Genomic DNA, 20,489 nt, shown 5'->3' with positions numbered 1-20,489 from the left:
TCCTCCTGAAGAACAGGAAGTCTAAAGTTGTTACTGTATGTTGATATGCTTTCCATGTTCATAGATCCCCAGAATGACATCAGCTCTCTAGAAACATTAACAGGATCTCATTCAGATTGGATAACACTCAATGTAGGAGGACGGTACTTCACAACTACCCGGTATGAGTCTGTTTCCTTATTGGAAACATTGGAAAGATAATATTGCTAAGAGTTAAATGTTTGGTTGAGATCGGCATATGTGGGACTGATTGGTGTAGATTGTAGGGGTGATACCGAAATATAATTTTATCATATTTTATTTATATATTAAATTATTGTATTTTATTCCAATTTCATTTTAAATTGTATTTTATCCAATTACATTTTAAACTATTTTTATCAGATTTTAGTAATAATTTGTGTCTGGAACTTTGCACTTTGATATGGCCCAAGGGCTAATCAATAAACTAAGCTAAGCTAAACTAAGCTAAAGGTTAAATGCATTGTTTATTAATAAAGCTGTTGACAACTTTTGGGTACAGTGCTCTGATTCAGGCTTCATGCTAAACTGTAGGGCTGTTCATGTAGCATGATATGTGAAGGCAGTTGTTAGTAGTTATTGTTGGAAGAAATATCCTTCTGGGTTCTGCTCCAAGTGGGGAAAAAGACACTGGAAACATGGAGACTGCTTGGAAAGATGGTTTAATGGTGGACAGGATCACATGGCTTGAGTTCCCGAACAGAAAAGGGGCGAGATACAGCGAGTCTTCGGGTTTTATGCTCTCTTTGGCTTTGAACTTCCTGGGGCCCAGAAAGAGTATCCTGATTGGTTGTCAGACTCCCAGGGGATGGGGGTCTTAGCTAGCCCTGCTGGCTGATGTAATCTTCCCAGGTGCCATGTGGTGAGTTTCTGTCCTAGATGGGTCCCATTGTCTTGCAGATGAGGTCCATTGACAAAGATTGAGTTTCTGCCTCTGGCCCATTAACAAAAGGGTGGGGGCAGGAAGGTGGGAGCTGCTTTTTTTTTTTTAATTTGATTTATATGCCGCCCTTCTCCGGAGACTCAGGGCAGTTTACAATGCGTTAAGCAATAGCCTTCATACTTTTGTATATTTATACAAAGTCGGCTTATTGCCCCACAATCTGGGTCCTCATTTTACCTACCTTTGAAAGGATGGAAGGCTGAGTCAACCTTGAGCCTGGTGAGATTTGAACTTGCAGTAATTGCAGACAGATGGTGTTAATCACAATGCTTAGTCTGCTGAGCCACCAGGCCTGTTGTCTTTAAAACATGCTTCTCCATTTCTCATCCAGGGAAACATAATATTCTGCCTTTTTAATATTTCCCAAAATATTTCATTCTTCTAGGAAAGGGGTGGGTGCTAACTTCCTACATGATGATGATGATGATGATGATGATGATGATGATGATGATGATGATGTACAACCCAGACCAAATGATTTTTCAACCATTCATGATTTTAAAATGCTGGTTTAATATGATATTGTCTTGGCTTTCTCTAATTTTTTTTTAAATTAAGCAATTCCATAAATTAAAGGTTCCACCAACATTTCTCAATCTGGTGTAGAACCACATTTCCCATTACTTAAGTCAACATTGGGACCCAACTTGCTTGTAAAGATAAGATAACCTTTATTGTCACTTCTTTCTGCGGACATAAAAAGAAAATAAACAAACATAAAATAGAAATGAATAATGAATAAGCCATATGTGTTTTTTTAATCCCCACCTGAATGCTACTCCACATGCCAAAGTGGCCAATTTATTCATTAATTTGTCTATATTTCTTTCTTAGGAGCACTTTGGTTAGTAAAGAACCCGATAGCATGCTGGCTCACATGTTTAAAGATAAAGGTTGGTATGAGATACATATGTGAAAGTTCTATCCAGTACTCAGTTTGCAAATCCATGTCATGTAAATAGAATAGAATAGAATTCTTTATTGGCCAAGTGTGATCGGACACACAAGGAATTTGTTTTAGGTGTATATGCTCTCAGTATACATAAGGAGAATAAAATACATTCATCAAGAATAAAAAGATACAACACTTAGTGATAGTCAAGGTTACTAATAAGCTATCAAATCATACTAGGAAACAAGTAAAAACAATATAAATTGAAAGATTCAAGCACATGGTTATAGTAATAAGTGGGAAGAGATAGATACTAGTAAGGAAGAGAAGAATAATAGTAATACAGTCTGAATTATTTGACAGTGTTGTGAGAATTATTTGTTTAGCAGAGTGATGGCGTTCGGGAAAAAACTGTTCTTGTGTCTAGTTGTTCTGGTGTGCAGTGCTCTATAGCGTCGTTTTGAGGGTAGGAGTTGAAACAATTTATGTCCAGGATGTGAGGGGTCTGTAGATATTTTCACAGCCCTCTTTTTGACTCCTGCAGTATACAGGTCCTCAATGGATGGCAGGTTGGCAGCAATTGTTTTTTCTGCAATTTTAATTATCCGTTGTAGTCTGTCTCTGTCTTATTGGGTTGCAGAGCCAAACCAGACAGTTATAGAGGTGCAGATGACAGACTCAATAATTCCTCTGTAGAATGAATCAGCAGCTCTTTGGACAGTTTGAGCTTTTTGAGTTGGCGCAGAAAGAACATTCTTTGTTGTGCTTTTTTGACGACGTTTTTGATGTTAGGTGTCCATTTTAAGTCTTGAGATATGATAGAACCTAGAAACTTGAAGGACTCTACTGTTGATACTGTGTTGCCTAGTATTGTAAGAGGTGGTAGTATAGGAGGTTTTCTTCTAAAATCCACCATTTCTACGGTTTTGAGTGTATTTAGTTCAAGATTGTTCTGGTTGCACCACAAGGCTAGTTGTTCAACCTCCCATCTGTATGCAGATTCATCGTTGTCTTGAATGAGACCAATCACTGTTGTATCATCTGCAAACTTCAGTATTTTAACAGAGGCATCTTTTGAGATGTTCTTTGTTGCAAAGTAAGGCTTGATGTAGATGATTCTGAGGAAACTACACAGACCCCAGTGGCACACTTTAGATTTGTGTCTATAAACAAGGATGAGAGTTTGGGCTTGCAGCATTGTCTAGCTAGCTCTTCTTGAGAAGCATGTCCAAAGGTGCACGAAGAAGAAAGGAGCAGTTTAGCAGTTCATTTAAGTCAGGAGTGAGGAATGATTTTCAGGCTATTTTGTTGGCCATGGGCTACAGAAGTGCCACAAAAGAAGAACATAGTTACTAATATCTTTACATACTATATATAAACAGGTTTGGGGCTCTTTCCTGGATCATCCAGGGTGGAGCAACCTGAAGCTCTCTGGATGATGCCAGACTACATCTTCCAACATTCTTATTGAAAGCTATGCCAAGTTCTGGAAATATAATTCAACTATATTTTAGATTAGTCTTTCCCAACGGGTGGCCCTCCACATAAGTGGGCTTCAATTCTCCGAATTCTTAGCCATCTCCACGCTCAGTGGAGAGTTCTAGAAATTGAAGTCCACCCATATGGAGATACTCAAAGCAGAAAAGAAAGCTTTGGTCAGATTATAAGTAGTGTGTTAGAACCTTTTCTGCAGCCTCCAGAGCACCTGTTCGGACTGGGGCCAAAAATGTTATCCCATTGCATGGAATTGGAAGAGTATTATGTTCACTTCTTAAAACCATGACTACCATCTTGTTACCCTGGTCCTGCCTGCTTTTAGAAGGTAAATGTAGTAGAATCCCCAGCAAGCCAACAGAACATGCTTTTCCAGTTTAGACGATGTCCTTTCCTGCTTATTTACTATGTCCCCAGTCTAAATTTGTGGTGGCAATCAGCGGCACTTAAGTCTAATTTCTAATCTTGGCTATGGATGATCCATTTTAGCTGCTGGGGACAGATGGAGATGAGGAGGGTGAGAGATGGACTTATCTCAGGACAGGCGAAGGAAAGTTTGTTTGTTTGTTTGTTTGTTTGTTTTTAATGTGTCCATCTGCAACAGATGCTTGGGGAAACAAGAGAGATCACAGCGGAGCTTTTCTGATTGACCGAAGTCCGGAGTACTTTGAACCGATCTTAAACTATTTGCGGCATGGACAACTAATTGTGAACGATGGCATTAATTTGTTAGGTATGTATTAGGACGTATAAAACATTTTGTTGCCTTTGTTATAACCATGCTTGTTCTCGGACAGTTCTAAAGCCAAGGTTCCTGAATAGAACCAAGGTTGTGAAAATCTCACGCAAACTTTTGGCGTTCGGTACAATCTTAGAGGGATGCAGTGATTCAGTGGCTAAGATGCTGAGCTTGTCGATTGAGAGGTCGGCAGTTCAGCAGTTCGAATCCCTAGTGCCGTGTAATGGGGTGAGCTCCCCTTACTTGTCCCAGCTTCTGCCAACCTAGCAGTTCGAAAGCACCTAAAAAATGCAAGTAGAAAAATAGGGACCACCTTTGGTGGGAAGGTAACAGCGTTCCGTGCGCCTTTGGCGTTGAGTCATGCCGGCCACATGACCACGGAGATGTCTTCAGACAGCGCTGGCTCCATTTCTTAGAAATGGAGATGAGCACCGCCCCCTAGAGTTGGGAACGACTAGTGCGAGGGGAACCTTTACCTTTACAATCTTGGATTTCTCCAGTCCTAGTCCCACGCCGTAACCAGTAGACTATACTACACTCGTTCAAGTCACTGAACGATTTGGGCTAGTCATTCTTTCTCTGCCCAAACTGATAGGATTGCTGTTGTGGGGCAAAATTGGAGGAACAAGTATTAAGTAAATAGCCTTTTGAGCTCTTCAGAGGAAAGGTAGGATTAATCCATCAGTCAACAATTCGGTAAACGGAGGTGGTGGGATTTTTAATCAAACAGATCTGGAAAAGGGATTTAAGATTAAGATGACTAGATAGCTTTTGTTGTTAACATGTTGATGCTGACCTGGTTTGCAACAAAACAGCATACTGCATGAAGCTGGGGGAGTGGTGCAGTGGCCTAGAGGTGGAACTCTTGCTTCACAATCAAGAAGGCTGTGAGTTCGATCCTAGGTAGAGGCAGATATTTCTGTCGCTGGGCACACTGGGAATATATCTGCCGAAAAAAACTCCACATTGGTAACAGGAATGGCATCCGGCCAGTAAACACTCAGTCCATTCAGGTGCCCAGACTCCACCCCTCAAGGGGTTGTTAAATGAGGATGATGATGAGTGCATGAAGCTGGGGAATTGCGGCTTGCAATTCATCTTCAAACCATTGTTTCTCTTAAGTACTAAATCATGGTTGATATCGGGTGAAATGCTCCCAGTTTGGACCGGATCGCCCAATCCGGTAGCAATGGCGGCAGGTTCGGAGATCCGGTAGGAAAAATCCCTGCCCCCCCCATGCCCAGCTGAGCCACGCGATCATCAGAGGCTTTTTTTTTACTTTTAAAAGCATTTTTTCTTCGGCCGAAAAAATGCTTTTAAAAGTTAAAAAAAAAGCCTCTGATGATCGCGCGGCTCAGCTGGGATTGTCAGAGGCTTTTAAAAGCATTTTTTCTACAACTTCTTTGGCTGAAGAGGTTTGTTCTGTCCCCGCACCCAACCAGCCAGCCGAGATTTAAATAAACTCTTCAAACACTCAACGTCAGTGATAAGGAACTTGGCAGCAACTCCGTGGCTGCCTGCCAAGAACTTTTTACTCGGATAACACAGACAAAAATACACACAGTTTGAATAGTCCAGTTTGTAATTAAATCCACAGCAAATAGGTGTTGTGTCCGAAGGTGCAAAGTGACTCGCCAGAGATTAGCTTTGTCCGTCACAGAGTCCGAATGGCCACCACACTCCCTTTTATAGCCTGTGGGGTGTGGTCCAGTGACTCAGCTTAATCTCTGGCATGCCTCCTTTTCTGCTGCGCACGCTTGTCTCTCCGACGCTGGCGTGGGTCCAACCACAATGTTTCTTCATCACTATCCGACGGCTCAGAAACACCTGGCTCCTTGCCAATCTCTTCTCCTTCGGGAGACACCTGAGGCATTGCCAGAGAGGAGGGTCCTGGAGAGGGAGGCCTGGCCGTCTCCTCTCCTTCATGTTCGGAGCCTTCCTCCTCCGATAAAATAGGCTCAGAGGACGGAGCCACAACAAGATTATTTAAAAAATGCTTTTAAAAGGCTCTGAGGATCCCAGCTGAGTTGCCTGATCGTTGGAGGCTTTTTTTTTCTTTTAAAAGCAAAAAAAAAATGCTTTTAAAAGAAAACAAAAGCCTCTGATGATCAGGCAACTCAGCTGGGATCATCAGAGCCTTTTAAAAGCATTTTTTTTTACAACCTCTTCAGCCGAAGAGGTTGTAGAAAAAATGCTTTTAAAAGTTTTTTTTAAAAAAAAGTTGGCCACACCCACCCAGTCATATTATCCCACCACCACCAAGCCACGCCCACAGAACCGGGAGTAACAAATTTTACATTTCACCCCTGGTTGATATTTAATATTAATTGTGATTGAAACCAGTACTGGCAAAGGATCTTGGCCCAATGAAACTTCCTATAGCAGTGTTTCTCAACCTTGGAAGCTTGAAGATGGGCGGACTTCAACTCCCAGAATCCCCCAGCCAGCGCTGCTGGCTGGGGGATTCTGGGAGTTGAAGTCCGCCCATCTTCAAGCTACCAAGGTTGAGAAACACTGTCCTATAACCTGCATTAGAGAGCAGGAAGGTTGAGTGGTGAATCTTATCATCATTCCTAATCATTCCTAGCTTTTATTGTATCGCTCCCCTTATGCTAGGTATCTTAGAGGAAGCGAGGTTCTTTGGAATTGACTCACTAATCGAACACCTTGAAATGGCGATTAAGGTAATGCTAATTTTTATATCTCCTTCCTTTCTGAGCATTTGCCTTTGTTTTGTTTTTTCTGTTACATTTTGATTTTTGCGTTACCTTGTGCCATGGAAATGTTTCTTTTTCTTAAAAACAAAACAAAAAAACATTTTGAAGACTTTTTTTTTCAGAAAAAGAAATATTTCCTTTTTTTGCACTTTGTATTTTTTGCCTTTCTTTATGATATTACATAGTATATTATCTTTTAGCATTGTTAGAATCCCTAATTTAAAAAAACTATGAAAAGGCGAACAAAAGCCAGTAACATTTTTTTAAAAAAATATTATTATTATTTTTCTTTCAAAACAAAAACAAAAGAAAAACTTCCATTTTACAACAGTTCCGTATCGGTATATATCCACAGTTTATGTTTCCCTGCCCCCCCACATATTCACATACTTATTTTTGTGGTTCCCTTATTTCTTATATATTATAAATACTATTCCTTAGTTATTATACAAACTATTATATCAATATGTTACTTTACACATATTATATATTTAATATTTTATTAATGCTTCCTGATTTATAGATCATCTTTATTATATATTTTCTTGTTTGTTATTCCTGTCCTCTAACCATTTGTACCATTTTCCCCATATTAAGTAATACTCCGTTTTCATCTTTTCCTTTTATTTCAGCCAGTAACATTTTTTTTTATTTTAAAAACAAAACTTTATTAAACATATAAAAAGTAAAATATTATACCATGTATATATACAAGATACATATATATATTAATACAGACGACAATACATAAAAAGAAAAAGTGACTTTGGTCACACGTCCATTATCTTATTAACGGTGCATATTTGTTAATTATTATCGTATAGAATTTTACATTTACTCTCATTTCTACGAGTTATCCAATCATACCACCTATTCCACACTATATAACATTTTGAGTCTACCTTTTTGGCTTTGCCCAAAAATTAGGAAATATTGGGCAAAAATAAGAAAATAAGAATTTGGCTAATAGAAATAACATCGGAAAAAATATACTGTTCAAAAAATTAAAGGGAACAGAAGCAGAAGACATCCGAGATCTGAATGAATGAAATAGCCTTATTAAATACTTTGTTCGTTACATACAGTAGTTTATACACTGCTCAAACAACTAAAGGGAACACAAAACTACTGTATGTAACGAACAAAGTATTTAATAAGGCTATTTCATTCATTCAGATCTCGGATGTCTTCTGCTTGTGTTCCCTTTATTTTTTTGAGCCGTGTAGAACTCAAACCAAAGATTTTTCTACTAGGGATGATTAAAGGAAACTATAGGAAAGAAATAAAGTATTTAATATTACCTATAGTCACTGCAGCCAGATTGACGCTCGCCCAATATTGGAAAACTGATCAACTGCCAACAGATCAATTGATAATCCAAAAAAATCTAACTGTGCGGAAATGGACAAACTAACATTTGAAATGAAGGATAAGACAGCCAGTAACATTTAATTGACAAATGTTCTGAGTGGATCCCACTCAAGTTGGTTATACCGTATATGGTTTAACTTAATTTCAACTTAATTTTCTTGTATATCATAAAGAGCTGCACCACCCTAACTTGGCAATTTATATTGCTTTGTTCTTCAGACCTAGACACTAATGGGCTCAACCATACAGTGTGGCCAGAAAACGTAAATTAGCAAAAACCAATGATTTCTAGGTGAGGTTTAGAGGAAAGAGACAGAATTAGATGTAACAAGCCGCTAAGGTCAAACATTCCCAACAGCTTTTCTGTGGATAGTAAATATCCTTCTTGAAAATGCCTCAAAAATCCCCCACACTGCTGCATATCGCCCGACGTGAGCTATTCCATCTTGTATTGTTTGGGCCTAAGCGCTTCTTCCCTTCCTTGACAGAATTCCCAACCTGCAGAGGACCACTCCCCGATTTCCCGAAAGGAATTTGTCAGATTCCTCCTTGCAACCTCAACCAAGTCTGAGCTACGCTGTCAGGTACCATGATTTACTGAAATAAGAAATCAGGGTGTCTTTTTGGAGCCTTTTTGCACAGCTTGTAAAGAGAAAAGGTCCCTCCGATTTATTAAAAATCATCACAGGCTCATTGCAGCCCTGGATAGCTAGTGATGCGGGCCCCACAAGATAATAAAAATGTTGAAAAAGTAAGGCAGTTTGCTTATATACATTAACTATGCTTTATGTTTTATACGCAGCCCATTCCACTTCGTTCGATGCAACCAAGGGGAACAAAAAGTTAGACAACCTGCTTTAGAGCAGTGGCCCCCAACCTTTTGGGGAACAGGGACCACTTCCGTGGAGAGAGGTTTTTCCGAGGGCCGGAGGGAGGCATGTTTTTTTTGGGTTTTTTTTGCTTTAAATTATATGCCGCCCTTCTCCGGAGACTCAGGGCGGCTTACAATGCGATTTTGCCTTGCTTAGATGGGCAAAATGATGGGGCTTCCCTTGTTTGTGTGAACTGATTGATGGCATCCCAAGGACCGGAGTTGGTCCATGATCCCCTGCTTTAGAGGAACCTGGATCACATGTTCTTGTGTATCTTGAATGGGATGTTTTTATTGTTTTAAAATGTTTTTATAAGATGTTGAGACACTAGAAAGAATGCAGAGAAGAGCAACCAGGATGATTAGGGGACTGGAGGCTAAAACATTGCAGGATAAACAGTTGCAGGAACTGGGCATGGCTAGTCTAGGGAAGGGAAGGACCAGGGGAGACATGATAGCAGTCTTCCAATATTTGAGGGGCTGCCACAGAGAGGAAGTGGGTCAAGCTATTTTCCAAGGCACCTGAAGGCCAGACAAGGAATAATGGATGGAAACTGATCCAAGAGAGATTCAACCTAGAAATAAGGAGAAATTTTCTGACAGGGAGAGCAATCAGCCAATGGAACAGAAGTTGTCTTTGGAAGTTGTGGGAGCTTCATCCCTGGAGGCTTTCAAGAAGAGACTGGACTGCCATCTGTCAGAAATGATGTAGGCAGGGTATCCTGCTTGGGCGGGGGGTTGGACTAGATGACCTACAAGGTCCCTTCCAACTCTGTTAATCTATAATCATATTTTTAATTGCTAAAAACGTTCCGAAGTGTAAACCACCCAGAGTCATTCACTGAGATGGGAGACTCTAGGAACTGAACAAATAAATAAATGTTGAATGCACTCCTCCTCTGGGCTAGGTTAAACACTTTGTCTCCTAAGCAATTGCATTTGGGTTTCTGAGCTGGATTTTGCCATTGTTGCTACAAAATGTAGATAACGAGGGTGACCCCAAAGTTTCCCTTTCAGAAGGCTTGTTTTGAGCTTGGTCTAACCATGCCAGAATTGCAACAGTTGTTTTGAACTCAACATTCTTTGTGGATTAGGTAACCTGACCGCTGCTCTCTTCTTCTCCAGGGGTTAAATTTTAGCGGAGCAGACCTCTCTCGTTTAGATCTCCGGTATATCAACTTCAAGATGGCCAACTTGAGCCGGTGTAACCTGGCCCACGCGAACCTCTGCTGCGCAAATCTTGAACGGGCTGATCTTTCCGGATCTGTTCTAGATGTGGGTATTATTTGGATATGGATTAACCACTCCATCTGATGGCTGGTTAGCTTTGTCCCGTAGCGGTGTGCCTAAAGTAGTTAGCACCTTCTTTGAAAAAGACTAAGATATGACTAGTAATGACACTTGTCAATCACAGCAAATGCCCTATCTATCCATGTGAACAATGGTATGTCTCGCATAACTAGAACAACGTCTAGTTCAGGGGTCAGCAACCTGCGGCTCTGGAGCCGCATGTGGCTCTTTCACCCCTGTGCTGTGGCTCCCCGTCACTCAAAATATGCGTCGCAACTGCCAATGTGCGACACCCGCCGGCAGGCGATTTATTGAGCTTTTCAACCTCTGGTAGGCCAACCATGGATAAATCCATGAAAAGAAAAGTTTCAGAAGAAAATGAAACATTTCATTCAACTACATATGCTAGTTTTGTGGCCGCTCAAGAAATAGTCAGGCACGGAAAGGGTTTTGTGGCTCCCGGTGTTTTCTTTTCTGTGGGAAATGGGTCCAAATGGCTCTTGGAGTGTTTAAGGTTGGCAGACCCCTGGTTTAGGTAAAGGTGAAGTCCCTTAGGTTTAAGGAAAGATAAAGCTCTTTATCTAAAGTTTTTTCTTTATTTATTTATTGGTTCGATTTATATGCCGCCCTTCTCCGGAGACTAAGGGCGGCTTACAATGCGTTAAGCAATAGCCTTCACACTTTTGTATATACCTGCTTAGTAGGGCTTTCACCCCCACCCCCCCCAAGCGGGGTTCTTTTTTATACAAAGTCAGCTTATTGCCCCCACAATCCGGATCCTCATTTTACCTACCTCGGAAGGATGGAAGGCTGAGTCAACCTTGAGCCTGGTGAAATTTGAACTCGCAGTAATTGCAGGCAGCTGGCAGCTAAGTGCTATTTAACAGCATTTTAATCCGCTGCTCCACCAAGGCTCCTTAACCTGAAGTTACTCTTTACCTGAAGAGTTTAGATAAAGGCAAAGCCCTTTAGGTAAAGCACTGTGGTTTGACACCTGCAGATTCCGCTAACGAAGGCTATGGAATTTTCTTCATGGAAGCATTTTAAGACAATGCGATCAGCCCAGCATCTGTCGAATGTAGCCTGCAGATTTCTAGATCGGAAGAAACGTGGCCTCTTTTTCATCTGAGATCTTTGTCTCCCTCCTTCTTTGACAGTATGCCAACCTCCAAGGTGTAAAGATGTTGTGCTCAAATGCAGAGGGAGCATCCTTGAAAAGCTGCAATTTTGAAGATCCTTCTGGCCTTAAAGCTAATTTGGAAGGTAAACTCCACCCACCCATCCAGCCTTTTCTTTTTCTTTTTCTTTTAATTTGATTTATATGCCGCCCTTCTCCGGAGACTCAGGGCGGCTTACAGTGCGTTAAGTACTTTTTATGTAATGCAGTCAGTATCGTTCAGGAAATGACTGACTGTGTCTTTTTGATCATTCAAAGTTGGTGGTTAAAATTGAAAGGAAATATTAATTAAATTAAATTAAATTAAATTAAATATTAATCAGATCAACAGATAACATGATGAAGAAAAGTTGCTTTCAGGAGAAATAACTCCCAGCATCTGCCTATGTAGACAAAAGGTCCGGTTTAAATCAGCAGGAAGCAGAGAAGGAAAACAAGGCTAGTTGAAATCCAAAACAGCTTACACACCTTTAATAATTAAATGATGACTGAGCATGTTGCATGGTATACGGTTTGGTTACCACAATTGCTCGGCTTTCGTGGCGGTGCCCCACTTCTGACCCCAGGGATAAGTAGATTTGAAAAAAATAAAAATAAATATGATAAAATCCAATTCACAAATATTGATTAAACATCCAGCCAGCATAACACGTATTGTTGCAATTCATAGCCTCTTCAACCATTTCTGAATGGCTGTGACTTCCATTACTTATATACTTGCACTTTGATTAATAGTAAGGCAGGACCTGGAGACTGCAGAAGAGAAGGGAAGGAACTGGAGCAGATAATAAAACATAAAGACTTCCAAATAGAAATAGAACGACTATGGCAAAAGCAAAGCAAAGATAGTACTAATAGTCATAGGCACCTTGGGTACAATCTTAAACCAACTGGAGCACAACCTGAACACTATCGGCATTGACAAATTCACCATCGATCAATTGCAAAAGGCAGCTATACTCAAAACAGCTTACATCCTGCGGCGATATCTGTAACGCCATCAAACATCCACACAGGCCATCCCAGGTCCTTGGGAAGGACTTGATAGGTAGGCAAAAATGCTACCGTATTTTTCGGAGTATAAGATGCACCTTTTTCCCTTCTAAAAGAGGCTGAAAATTTGGGTGCGTCTTATACTCCGAATGTAGCTTTTTCGAAGCTTTTTTTCACGAGGCACTAGCAAGCAACTCTCCGCTGTGCTTTAACACGCTGGTGAGTGAACGATCTCCCTGCTTTGCTCTGACTCTCAGCTCTTCTTTAGAAGCTTTTTTTCAGCCCTAACTAGGCGCTAGCCGAGTGCAGTGATCTCCCCGTGCTTTGCTGTTTTTCTCATTGCTGCTTCCTCTCAGCTGTACCTTAGAAGCTGTTTTTTATCCCCAAGCAAGGGATAAAAAACCAGCAAACTAATGTGCTGAAGCTGACCAGACTAAGGACGCTAGCCAGATGAATACCTGGTAGGCAGATTTTTTTTTCCTCCCCAAAAACTAAGCTGCGTCTTATGATCCGGTGCGTCTTATACTCCGAAAAATACGGTAAATCCAGTTTGAGCATCGATCTGACTAAGCAATGAACAATAATAATACTAACAATATCAGCCTATCCCAGCTCTTGGGAAAGACTTGATAGGTGAATAAAAATGCCAAATCCAATCCAAACATCTGGCTGACTATCCGACCAACTATAATAATTGGCTAAATTTGTATGCCATCTGGCTCTCAATGACTGGATGGCTCACAACATTAAGTAAAGAAATTACAATAAAATAAATAAAACAGAAACATAAAATATGGCAAACTTTTATAGTTGGAGGCCTTTGTTAATGAATAATGGTGTCCTAAGGTTTTTATGATTGTTGTTCAGTGGAAAAGGAAGAAGAGCATGACAGAATTTAGCTTGTGTATAATATTTCCAATGGTTCAATCAACATCAAAGTCAGTATCTTTTGCTATATCTTGTAATAGGATGTTAAAGGGACTAGTGAGAGAGAATGGAAGCTCTACCTCTTTTTTTGATGGGCTTGGACTTTGTGGCTACAGGTGCTAACTTGAAAGGTGTTGATATGGAAGGAAGTCAGATGACTGGCATCAATCTCCGAGTTGCAACTCTGAAGAATGCAAAATTGAAAAACTGCAATTTGAGAGGAGCAACCTTGGCAGGAACTGATTTGGAGGTGAGATCTCCCATCTTCCGATTTTTGATGGACCCCAGAGAGTTAAAAGCAAGGGTTCCATTGGGAGTTTCCTTCAACTTTAAAAGCCACGCTGCTTTGTAGGGCGAGTCATCCAATATCTGGACCTCTGCTAATAACTTCCTCTGTTGTTTCAGAACTGTGACCTGTCAGGCTGTGATCTACAAGAGGCCAACCTGAGGGGGTCGAATGTGAAAGGAGCCATCTTCGAAGAGATGCTGACACCACTGCACATGTCTCAGAGCGTCAGATAGGTTGCCCTGCTGAAGACTCTTGGTGCTCCAATGAGGGAATGACGTTCCTTCCACAGCACGTTTTTCTCAGTGGTATCTGAGAAGCTGCTGCTGGATGGAGAGAAGGACCTTCTCTTGTCTTAGGTATAGGAATAGCTATTGAATCCAGTTGGGACAAGAAGCTTGCTCATCACTCCCAAAGACATTGCTATCTTGGCTCTACCTTGCTTTAGAACGCTCCTCTAGAAAAAAATATTTATGAAAGCACAATATATGCAATTTATATTTATTCAACTTCCAATGAGGGTTTTTAAAACATGACCAGTTCATACACAGTAGCAAACTCTCAGGCTTTCAGCCCAGATTGGTGAACTTTTATTTGCAGTGGCTTATGAAATGTGGGAGGGGGAGGAATTGAAAAGTCAGAAGGGATCCAGATTTGACTCTTCTTGGCAAAACAGAAATACCGTATTTTTCAGAGTATAAGACGCACCAGACTATAAGACATACCTATCTTTTTTGGTGAGGAAAACAAGAAAAATAAATCTGCCTCTGCCTCGTTGTAGCAAACAGCAAACAGCCTGCTTTACTTTCATTTTCGTTTTCAGCATAGCTTGATTAGCACAAGGGAAAAAAAATCAGCTCTAATTTACCTCCTTGCAGCAAGCAGCAGAGGCCTGTGCAAAACAGCTGAGAGCAAAACAGCTGAGAGTCAGGTGTCCGATCCAATGAACTTGTTCTAATTAGGCTGTGCTGAAGCTGAAAGGAGCTGTTTCTTCTTGCTGCTTGCTGCAAGGAGGTAAATTGCTGGGAGGCAGAGGCCAAAGGGTGGGGGCCAGTGGGTAGGCAGGGCTACATTTGGTGTATAAGACGCACCTAAATTTTCACCCTCTTTTAGGGGGGAAAAAGGTGCATCTTATACTCCAAAAAATACGGTAACTATATTTCTTAAAAAGAGTCATCAAGGATAATTTGGGGTCTTATTTTAAGCCTGTTGTGTACTACTAATTTAAAATAGCTGGGCTGGGAATACTATGCATGGGTTCCTTGACTTAGGACAATGTCGTAAGTATTAATTGCAAAAGGGGAACACTCAGTGGTCCATTTTACTAATAATCAGGAATTGAAGGTGCAAATGTAATACAGAGGCTTCTGTGAGCCCTGAATTGCTAAGTTGTACTTTTTTTTATTATTATTGTCACTGGACCTACAAGCCTTGTGGACTAGAAACATTAGAAGTGAGCCAATTGCTCTTGGGGAAGTACGTCCTGAACATTTTAATAGGCTGGTATTATTACTGGCTTCCATGACAGTGAATACTGCCCCAATTCTCGTGGTCAAAAGTTGAGCGATATACCCTGGGGATCCTGGATAAAAATAGAGAGCAATCAGAAATAGTTCAGGTTACTTTACATAGTGATTTAAACCTAGTTTGGTAATGAAACCTCAGTAAGATTACAGCCAAGCTCAGAAAGCATCAAGGACCACACAGTTAGTATTCTCTTCTGTCAGTGCTAGGAAATAAAGCGCTAGGAACATACACAGCCAAAGATGCCCAGAAAATCTTGAAATGTTATGGAAAAAAAGGAAAGTCCCTATAATTCACATACTGTATTGTTGCACACCACACTTGCATTTCTTTTTTAATGGAAAAATAATTCTACAAAGTCTCCAAAAACAGTCGAAACTTTCAGCTCTTGTCATTCCAGTTATGCCAATACGAAACAAGGAACACCTTAGCAGCCCTCCATGCCAAGAAACAAAATGGGGTTAACTTTATTTAACCCAATCCAGATATCACCGTGTTAAGATTTGATCTTAAAGGTACTTCCCTACCTCACCCCCAATCCTTTTCATGTGCCTTGGCAAATAAAAATATGAACCACCTTCATAGTTTTATAGGGGTGGGGGGGAAATCGAGGAGTAAGGCTTGTTTAAAATTGCAAATGGAAGCTGATGTTTCATCAGCCTATAAATCTGGAACTGGTGTTACATGCTCAGGTTGTCGTTCTCATCATTCATTGTCATTAGCCAATTCAGGGGGTCTGTTGGGAAAGGTAATTTAATACCACCTATATAAATCTGGCCTCATAGATAAACAAGTTTCAGCTGCAACAGAAATAAGATTCCAGCTATATTTTTTCCTGCTAGAATATAATTAGGGAATCTGATCTCTCTGGATACCTTGGACTGTAACTCTCATCAGCTCCACAGCAGCATGTGGCTGTATGCAAACCCTTAACCTGTGCACATTTCTAGCTGAGTTACAGAAACAGAAGTAGTGGATCTTCCTGTTTAAAAGTAACCAGAGCAAACATGATTTAAATGGGCTTAGAAAATGCGATTGGGGCCACAAATCATGTTAAGCTGTGGGCTTGTAATTCAGCTCGAATTGGAGAATTTGTATAACGCACACCAGATCGTGGCTTACAAATTTTGTCAGTGCAGAACATTTCAACACTCTGTGCCTGTGGGCCTATAGCCAGATTATGCACACCCAGATATAAATGGAACTGGGTGAGCACTTACCTTAGACTCAGAGCTACAATCAACATCAAAATGTAGAGATTGAAGGGAATTTCCGATGAATGAGATAAGGGCTCCAGAATTACATCCTAAGGGGCTAAAATCTATACTTTGTCAAGTTTCCGAAAGATGCCCTAATTAATTCATGAGCCATGATCCAAACTTCAAAGGAAATACAGTCATTTATTAGGAGCAACATTCCGGCAATACTCGGATGCAGTTAGGACTGATCCCACGTAGATTTACATTCCCCTATGACCCTGTCTCTCCCCTCCTCTCTGGCCATGTCATAAATCACATTCTCCAATTAACCACTTTGGCTGGCTGGAAACCTAACACCCTCCTCCTGATTGCGGTCAGGAAGAATGTATGGAATTCACTTCAGTTCTCCCTCCCTCCTGCTCATGGCAACTTGGAAGCTTTGCAAGTTGACATACTTCTCCACTGTAGTTGCATTTGGAGGGATTGACCTATCAGTTCCTGGCTGGGTGAGGCTCATGGACACTGTAGTCATCTGGTCTGGACTTCATTTGATACATGCCTGCAGGAAGAATCCATTGTACTTAACACAGTTTTTCATTCAGCTTGTGGATGGGAAAGGGAACCGTGTTGGGGAGCATGGGAGTACTCTAGGCAAACAGAATCAAGAGGTTGAAATAGACACGGACTTTTCATTACATGGTTACATGGGGGGGGGCAGGGGAGTGTTTGCCTTATTTAGGCATGCATTAAAAAATTATGGGAAAAGCTTGTGTTATCGGACGATGGGAGTGTGAATAAGCTCTTAGTCCTTTCGTTTTCATCCTAAGCCACAAATGGAAGCTGACTGGATGGTCCATGCTGAATGATGCCTCTCATCCAATTTTCCCCCCAAAAAGGGGGGATGATTAAATTGGTAGGGCTTAGAGCAGAGATGTCAAACTCGCATCGTCACTTGACGTATCACAACTTTTTCCCCCTTCGCTAAAATGGGTGGGCGTGGCCAGAGTGATGCATCTGGCCCACGGGCCGCAAGTTTGGCACTCTTGATTTAGACGAACTGTACTTTTGTAACCCTTGAATGAAAAGCTAATAGCAAAGGGTCTATTGCGAATTCTCAGTCTTCCATATGGTGGAAACTTCGTTTTAGTCAATTTTGAGTGGTTTTTTTGAACTGGGTTGGTCTGGCTGCTTGGATATAGGATATTGTAACAACAGCAACAAAACCCTGGTGCTTATAATTTCACCAAAGTTTTTAAAAAGGAGCGTGGGGAGAGAAAGAATGACATTGAAGGATACCAAACTAATTTATGCAAGAATATATAATGAGGATTTTCAAGTTTGAAGAAAGCAGATTTATGGTGATGTGATATTGATTAATGCTAAATTGATGAAACCGATTTAGCTATATTTCTCCTCCCCTGCCTTTCTATTAAACACATATATCTCAGAAAGGAATAAGATCTTCTATTGCAGAATTCTATTTTCTTAATTCTCTGTGTGTAAGTTCTAGCCGTTTTGTTGAAGCTTGTTTGTCTTAAATAATCACAATATGTTCACCTATGCATAAGAGACCTTCACGACTTCCTTGATCAAACCATGGAATACACTCAGTATAAATAAAGAACATCAGAAACTTGCAAGCGTTTGTCTATGAATTTGGAAAGTAACACTATTTAGGCTGAGGTTGGGAAGTTTAATCCATTAGTCCTTGGATATAAAAGTAATTGGATATTTTGCAATTAAGGGTGTTGGGGGAGGGGGGGTTCCTGGAATTACAAAACCTGGCAACAGTTTCCTCTGATTTTGCAAATAAGTCCAATCTTCCAATATAAAAATTCAAAATGTATGTATTCTTTTTACTCCAGTTTCTCAAACATTTCCAGTATCTCATTCAAATTTTAGTTATTTTTAAATTGTATTTATCCAAGTGTGTTGGATGTGTTCACCGCCTTGAGTTATTTGTTAAAAATAAGTAAATAAAGGCAGGATATAAGCAAACTGTCAGCACTTCAAACTGCATTTACTCTAGTGCTGACATAAGAAGGAGAAGCGGAGCATCTGGAAAGGGACGTTTGACTTTTCACCTACTTATTTTCCCTGGAGATAATATCCCCTAGGAGATGGGATGGGAGGGGGGAAATTCCTTTGAGTTGGAGCAGTAGATTAGGAGTAGAGTGATTTGGAAGATGGCCAATGAGTGCAGGGGGGTGGGGAACGGAAAGGGAGGGTTTTGGGTCTGGAAGTCAGTGTTGGCTGCGAATGAGTTCGGATTTAGAATGTCGTGCTTAATAAATGGGAGTTTTTCTTCAAAGACTTTGTTTGAAATGCAATTTATTTGAGACGACCTCGAAACCTGACACAAACAACTTATAAATCTATATGATTGAGATCTCATCTTGAGGACCCCTTCAGCAATGGAATGAAGCAAACAAATGTAGCCAGAGTTATCATTGGATAACTCACCCGGCCATCCAACCCATTCAGCCAAAATACACATAGAGCATTATGCAACAAATATCCGACTTGCTTACGACAGCCCCACTTTTCTTTTAATTGCAAATAAACGTCTTTCACAGCTTGAATTTTCGCTGTCCCTGTAAGAGTTCTACAGGAGTCCTTGCCAACGCAGTGAAATAGAAGGAAAAAATACATTAACCTTTAACAAATCCTCATGAAATATTTTCTGCAAATTACCCTTATCCGTTAACACCCCGAGGAAACAGGAGGGAAACGCTGAAGTAAATTACAGTAAACCCTTATAAAATCCTGGAGGCGTGGAGTGTAATAGCCTTGTTCACATCTAAGACGCAGATGACAATATTTTAAAAGCTAATTCTCTTGAACACTCTACCGTAGTTGATTATAGCTCCATTACTTTTTCATTTATTTGTTATTTCACACCTGGCACGATGGACCAAATATCTTTTGGAAGACTTAAATCTTTAGCTTCTTCTAGAAGGTGGTCAGGGTTGAGACTGTCCTGACTTCAAAGCAGTTTAACCTCAATATGGCACTTTGCTCTTTTGATGATAGATGCATTCTCATTTACAGTATGGTTTTGCCTATCACACAGGGGTGCTATTCAGCAGATTCTGACAGGTTCCGGAGAACCGGTAGCGGAAATTTTGAGTAGTTTGGCGAACCAGCAAATACCACCTCTGGCTGGCCCCAGAGTGGAGTGGGAATAGAGATTTTGCAATATCCTTCTCCTGCCATGCCCACCAAGCCATGCCCACAGAACCAGTAGTAAAAAAATTTGAATTCCACCACAGCTATCACAGTGATTCTCAAAGTAAGGTCTGGGGAAGTCATATAAATAAATATGCTGGCCCACCCGCTATTTCTACTACTGATTTGCCTGAACCAATCCAAACCAGCTAAACACCACCTCTGAATATAGGAATGAGAAAAGGTAGAGTATAAATCATGCAACAGATATAAAAATACAACACATTTATAAGATAGGAACAGAAGATGATGGTAGGATCTTTGAGAATGCTTCTGAGAAAGTTTTTCTCTTGCATCCCTGGACTCAAAGGTTCTATTTTTGATACCCAACAGTGAAAGCACCACTGCAGCTATCGTTCCTTCCCAATCTTCTTAACAGATAGAGGAGAAGACCAAGACTTTTGAAACCAACCAGTTGCTCCTTAAAATGGCTTCCCCATTAAAATACTAAAATCACCTGGATTTAGCCCGTTTTCAGTTTGCCTGCCATCCCTCAGGAAACCTTATCTGTGAAGATTCTCAGTCATCTAGGTAGAGTTGTCTGGAAGTTGAACCAGTCTGAAGAAGTTACTTGGATAAGCAGTGAAACGCTTCAAACCGAAAGAGAAAAGAAGTCCAGTTGCCATGACTCATTTTCCAGACTCAAGAAAAGTTGTTAGGCTTTTAAAGAGAAAAGATCAACGTCGTTTTACCAGCTAGCCAGGAAGGACATCCAAATCCTTTCTTCTCGTTATGACTTAAATAAGGCCACAATTACAGTCAGCGTGAGACAAGTTATGAATGGGGCTTCCTGAGGCAAATGCGTCAAGGATGAGGA

General features: G+C 40.6%; 1 protein-coding gene across 1 annotated transcript in view; it reads left to right on the top strand.

The window, feature by feature from the left end:
* The window catches only part of KCTD9 (potassium channel tetramerization domain containing 9), a 32,459-nt gene extending 14,375 nt beyond the window's left edge, over positions 1-18,084 (top strand). Inside the window, exons 4-12 of the mRNA XM_034436845.3 lie at positions 65-161; positions 1,799-1,857; positions 3,955-4,083; positions 6,706-6,773; positions 8,666-8,761; positions 10,174-10,323; positions 11,496-11,601; positions 13,552-13,685; positions 13,841-18,084. Coding sequence (XP_034292736.1) covers positions 65-161; positions 1,799-1,857; positions 3,955-4,083; positions 6,706-6,773; positions 8,666-8,761; positions 10,174-10,323; positions 11,496-11,601; positions 13,552-13,685; positions 13,841-13,957 — 956 coding nt within the window. The 3' untranslated portion in view covers positions 13,958-18,084. The remainder of the gene's footprint in view (positions 1-64; positions 162-1,798; positions 1,858-3,954; positions 4,084-6,705; positions 6,774-8,665; positions 8,762-10,173; positions 10,324-11,495; positions 11,602-13,551; positions 13,686-13,840) is intronic.
* Positions 18,085-20,489: the final 2,405 nt, after the last annotated feature.

This window comes from Pantherophis guttatus, chromosome 9 (assembly GCF_059756535.1).
Source record: "Pantherophis guttatus breed Tessera chromosome 9, ASM5975653v1, whole genome shotgun sequence".
In the NCBI taxonomy this organism is placed as follows: domain Eukaryota; kingdom Metazoa; phylum Chordata; class Lepidosauria; order Squamata; family Colubridae; genus Pantherophis; species Pantherophis guttatus.
Note: the sequence above shows the minus strand (reverse complement) of the source record. Positions and strands in the feature narration are given on the sequence as shown.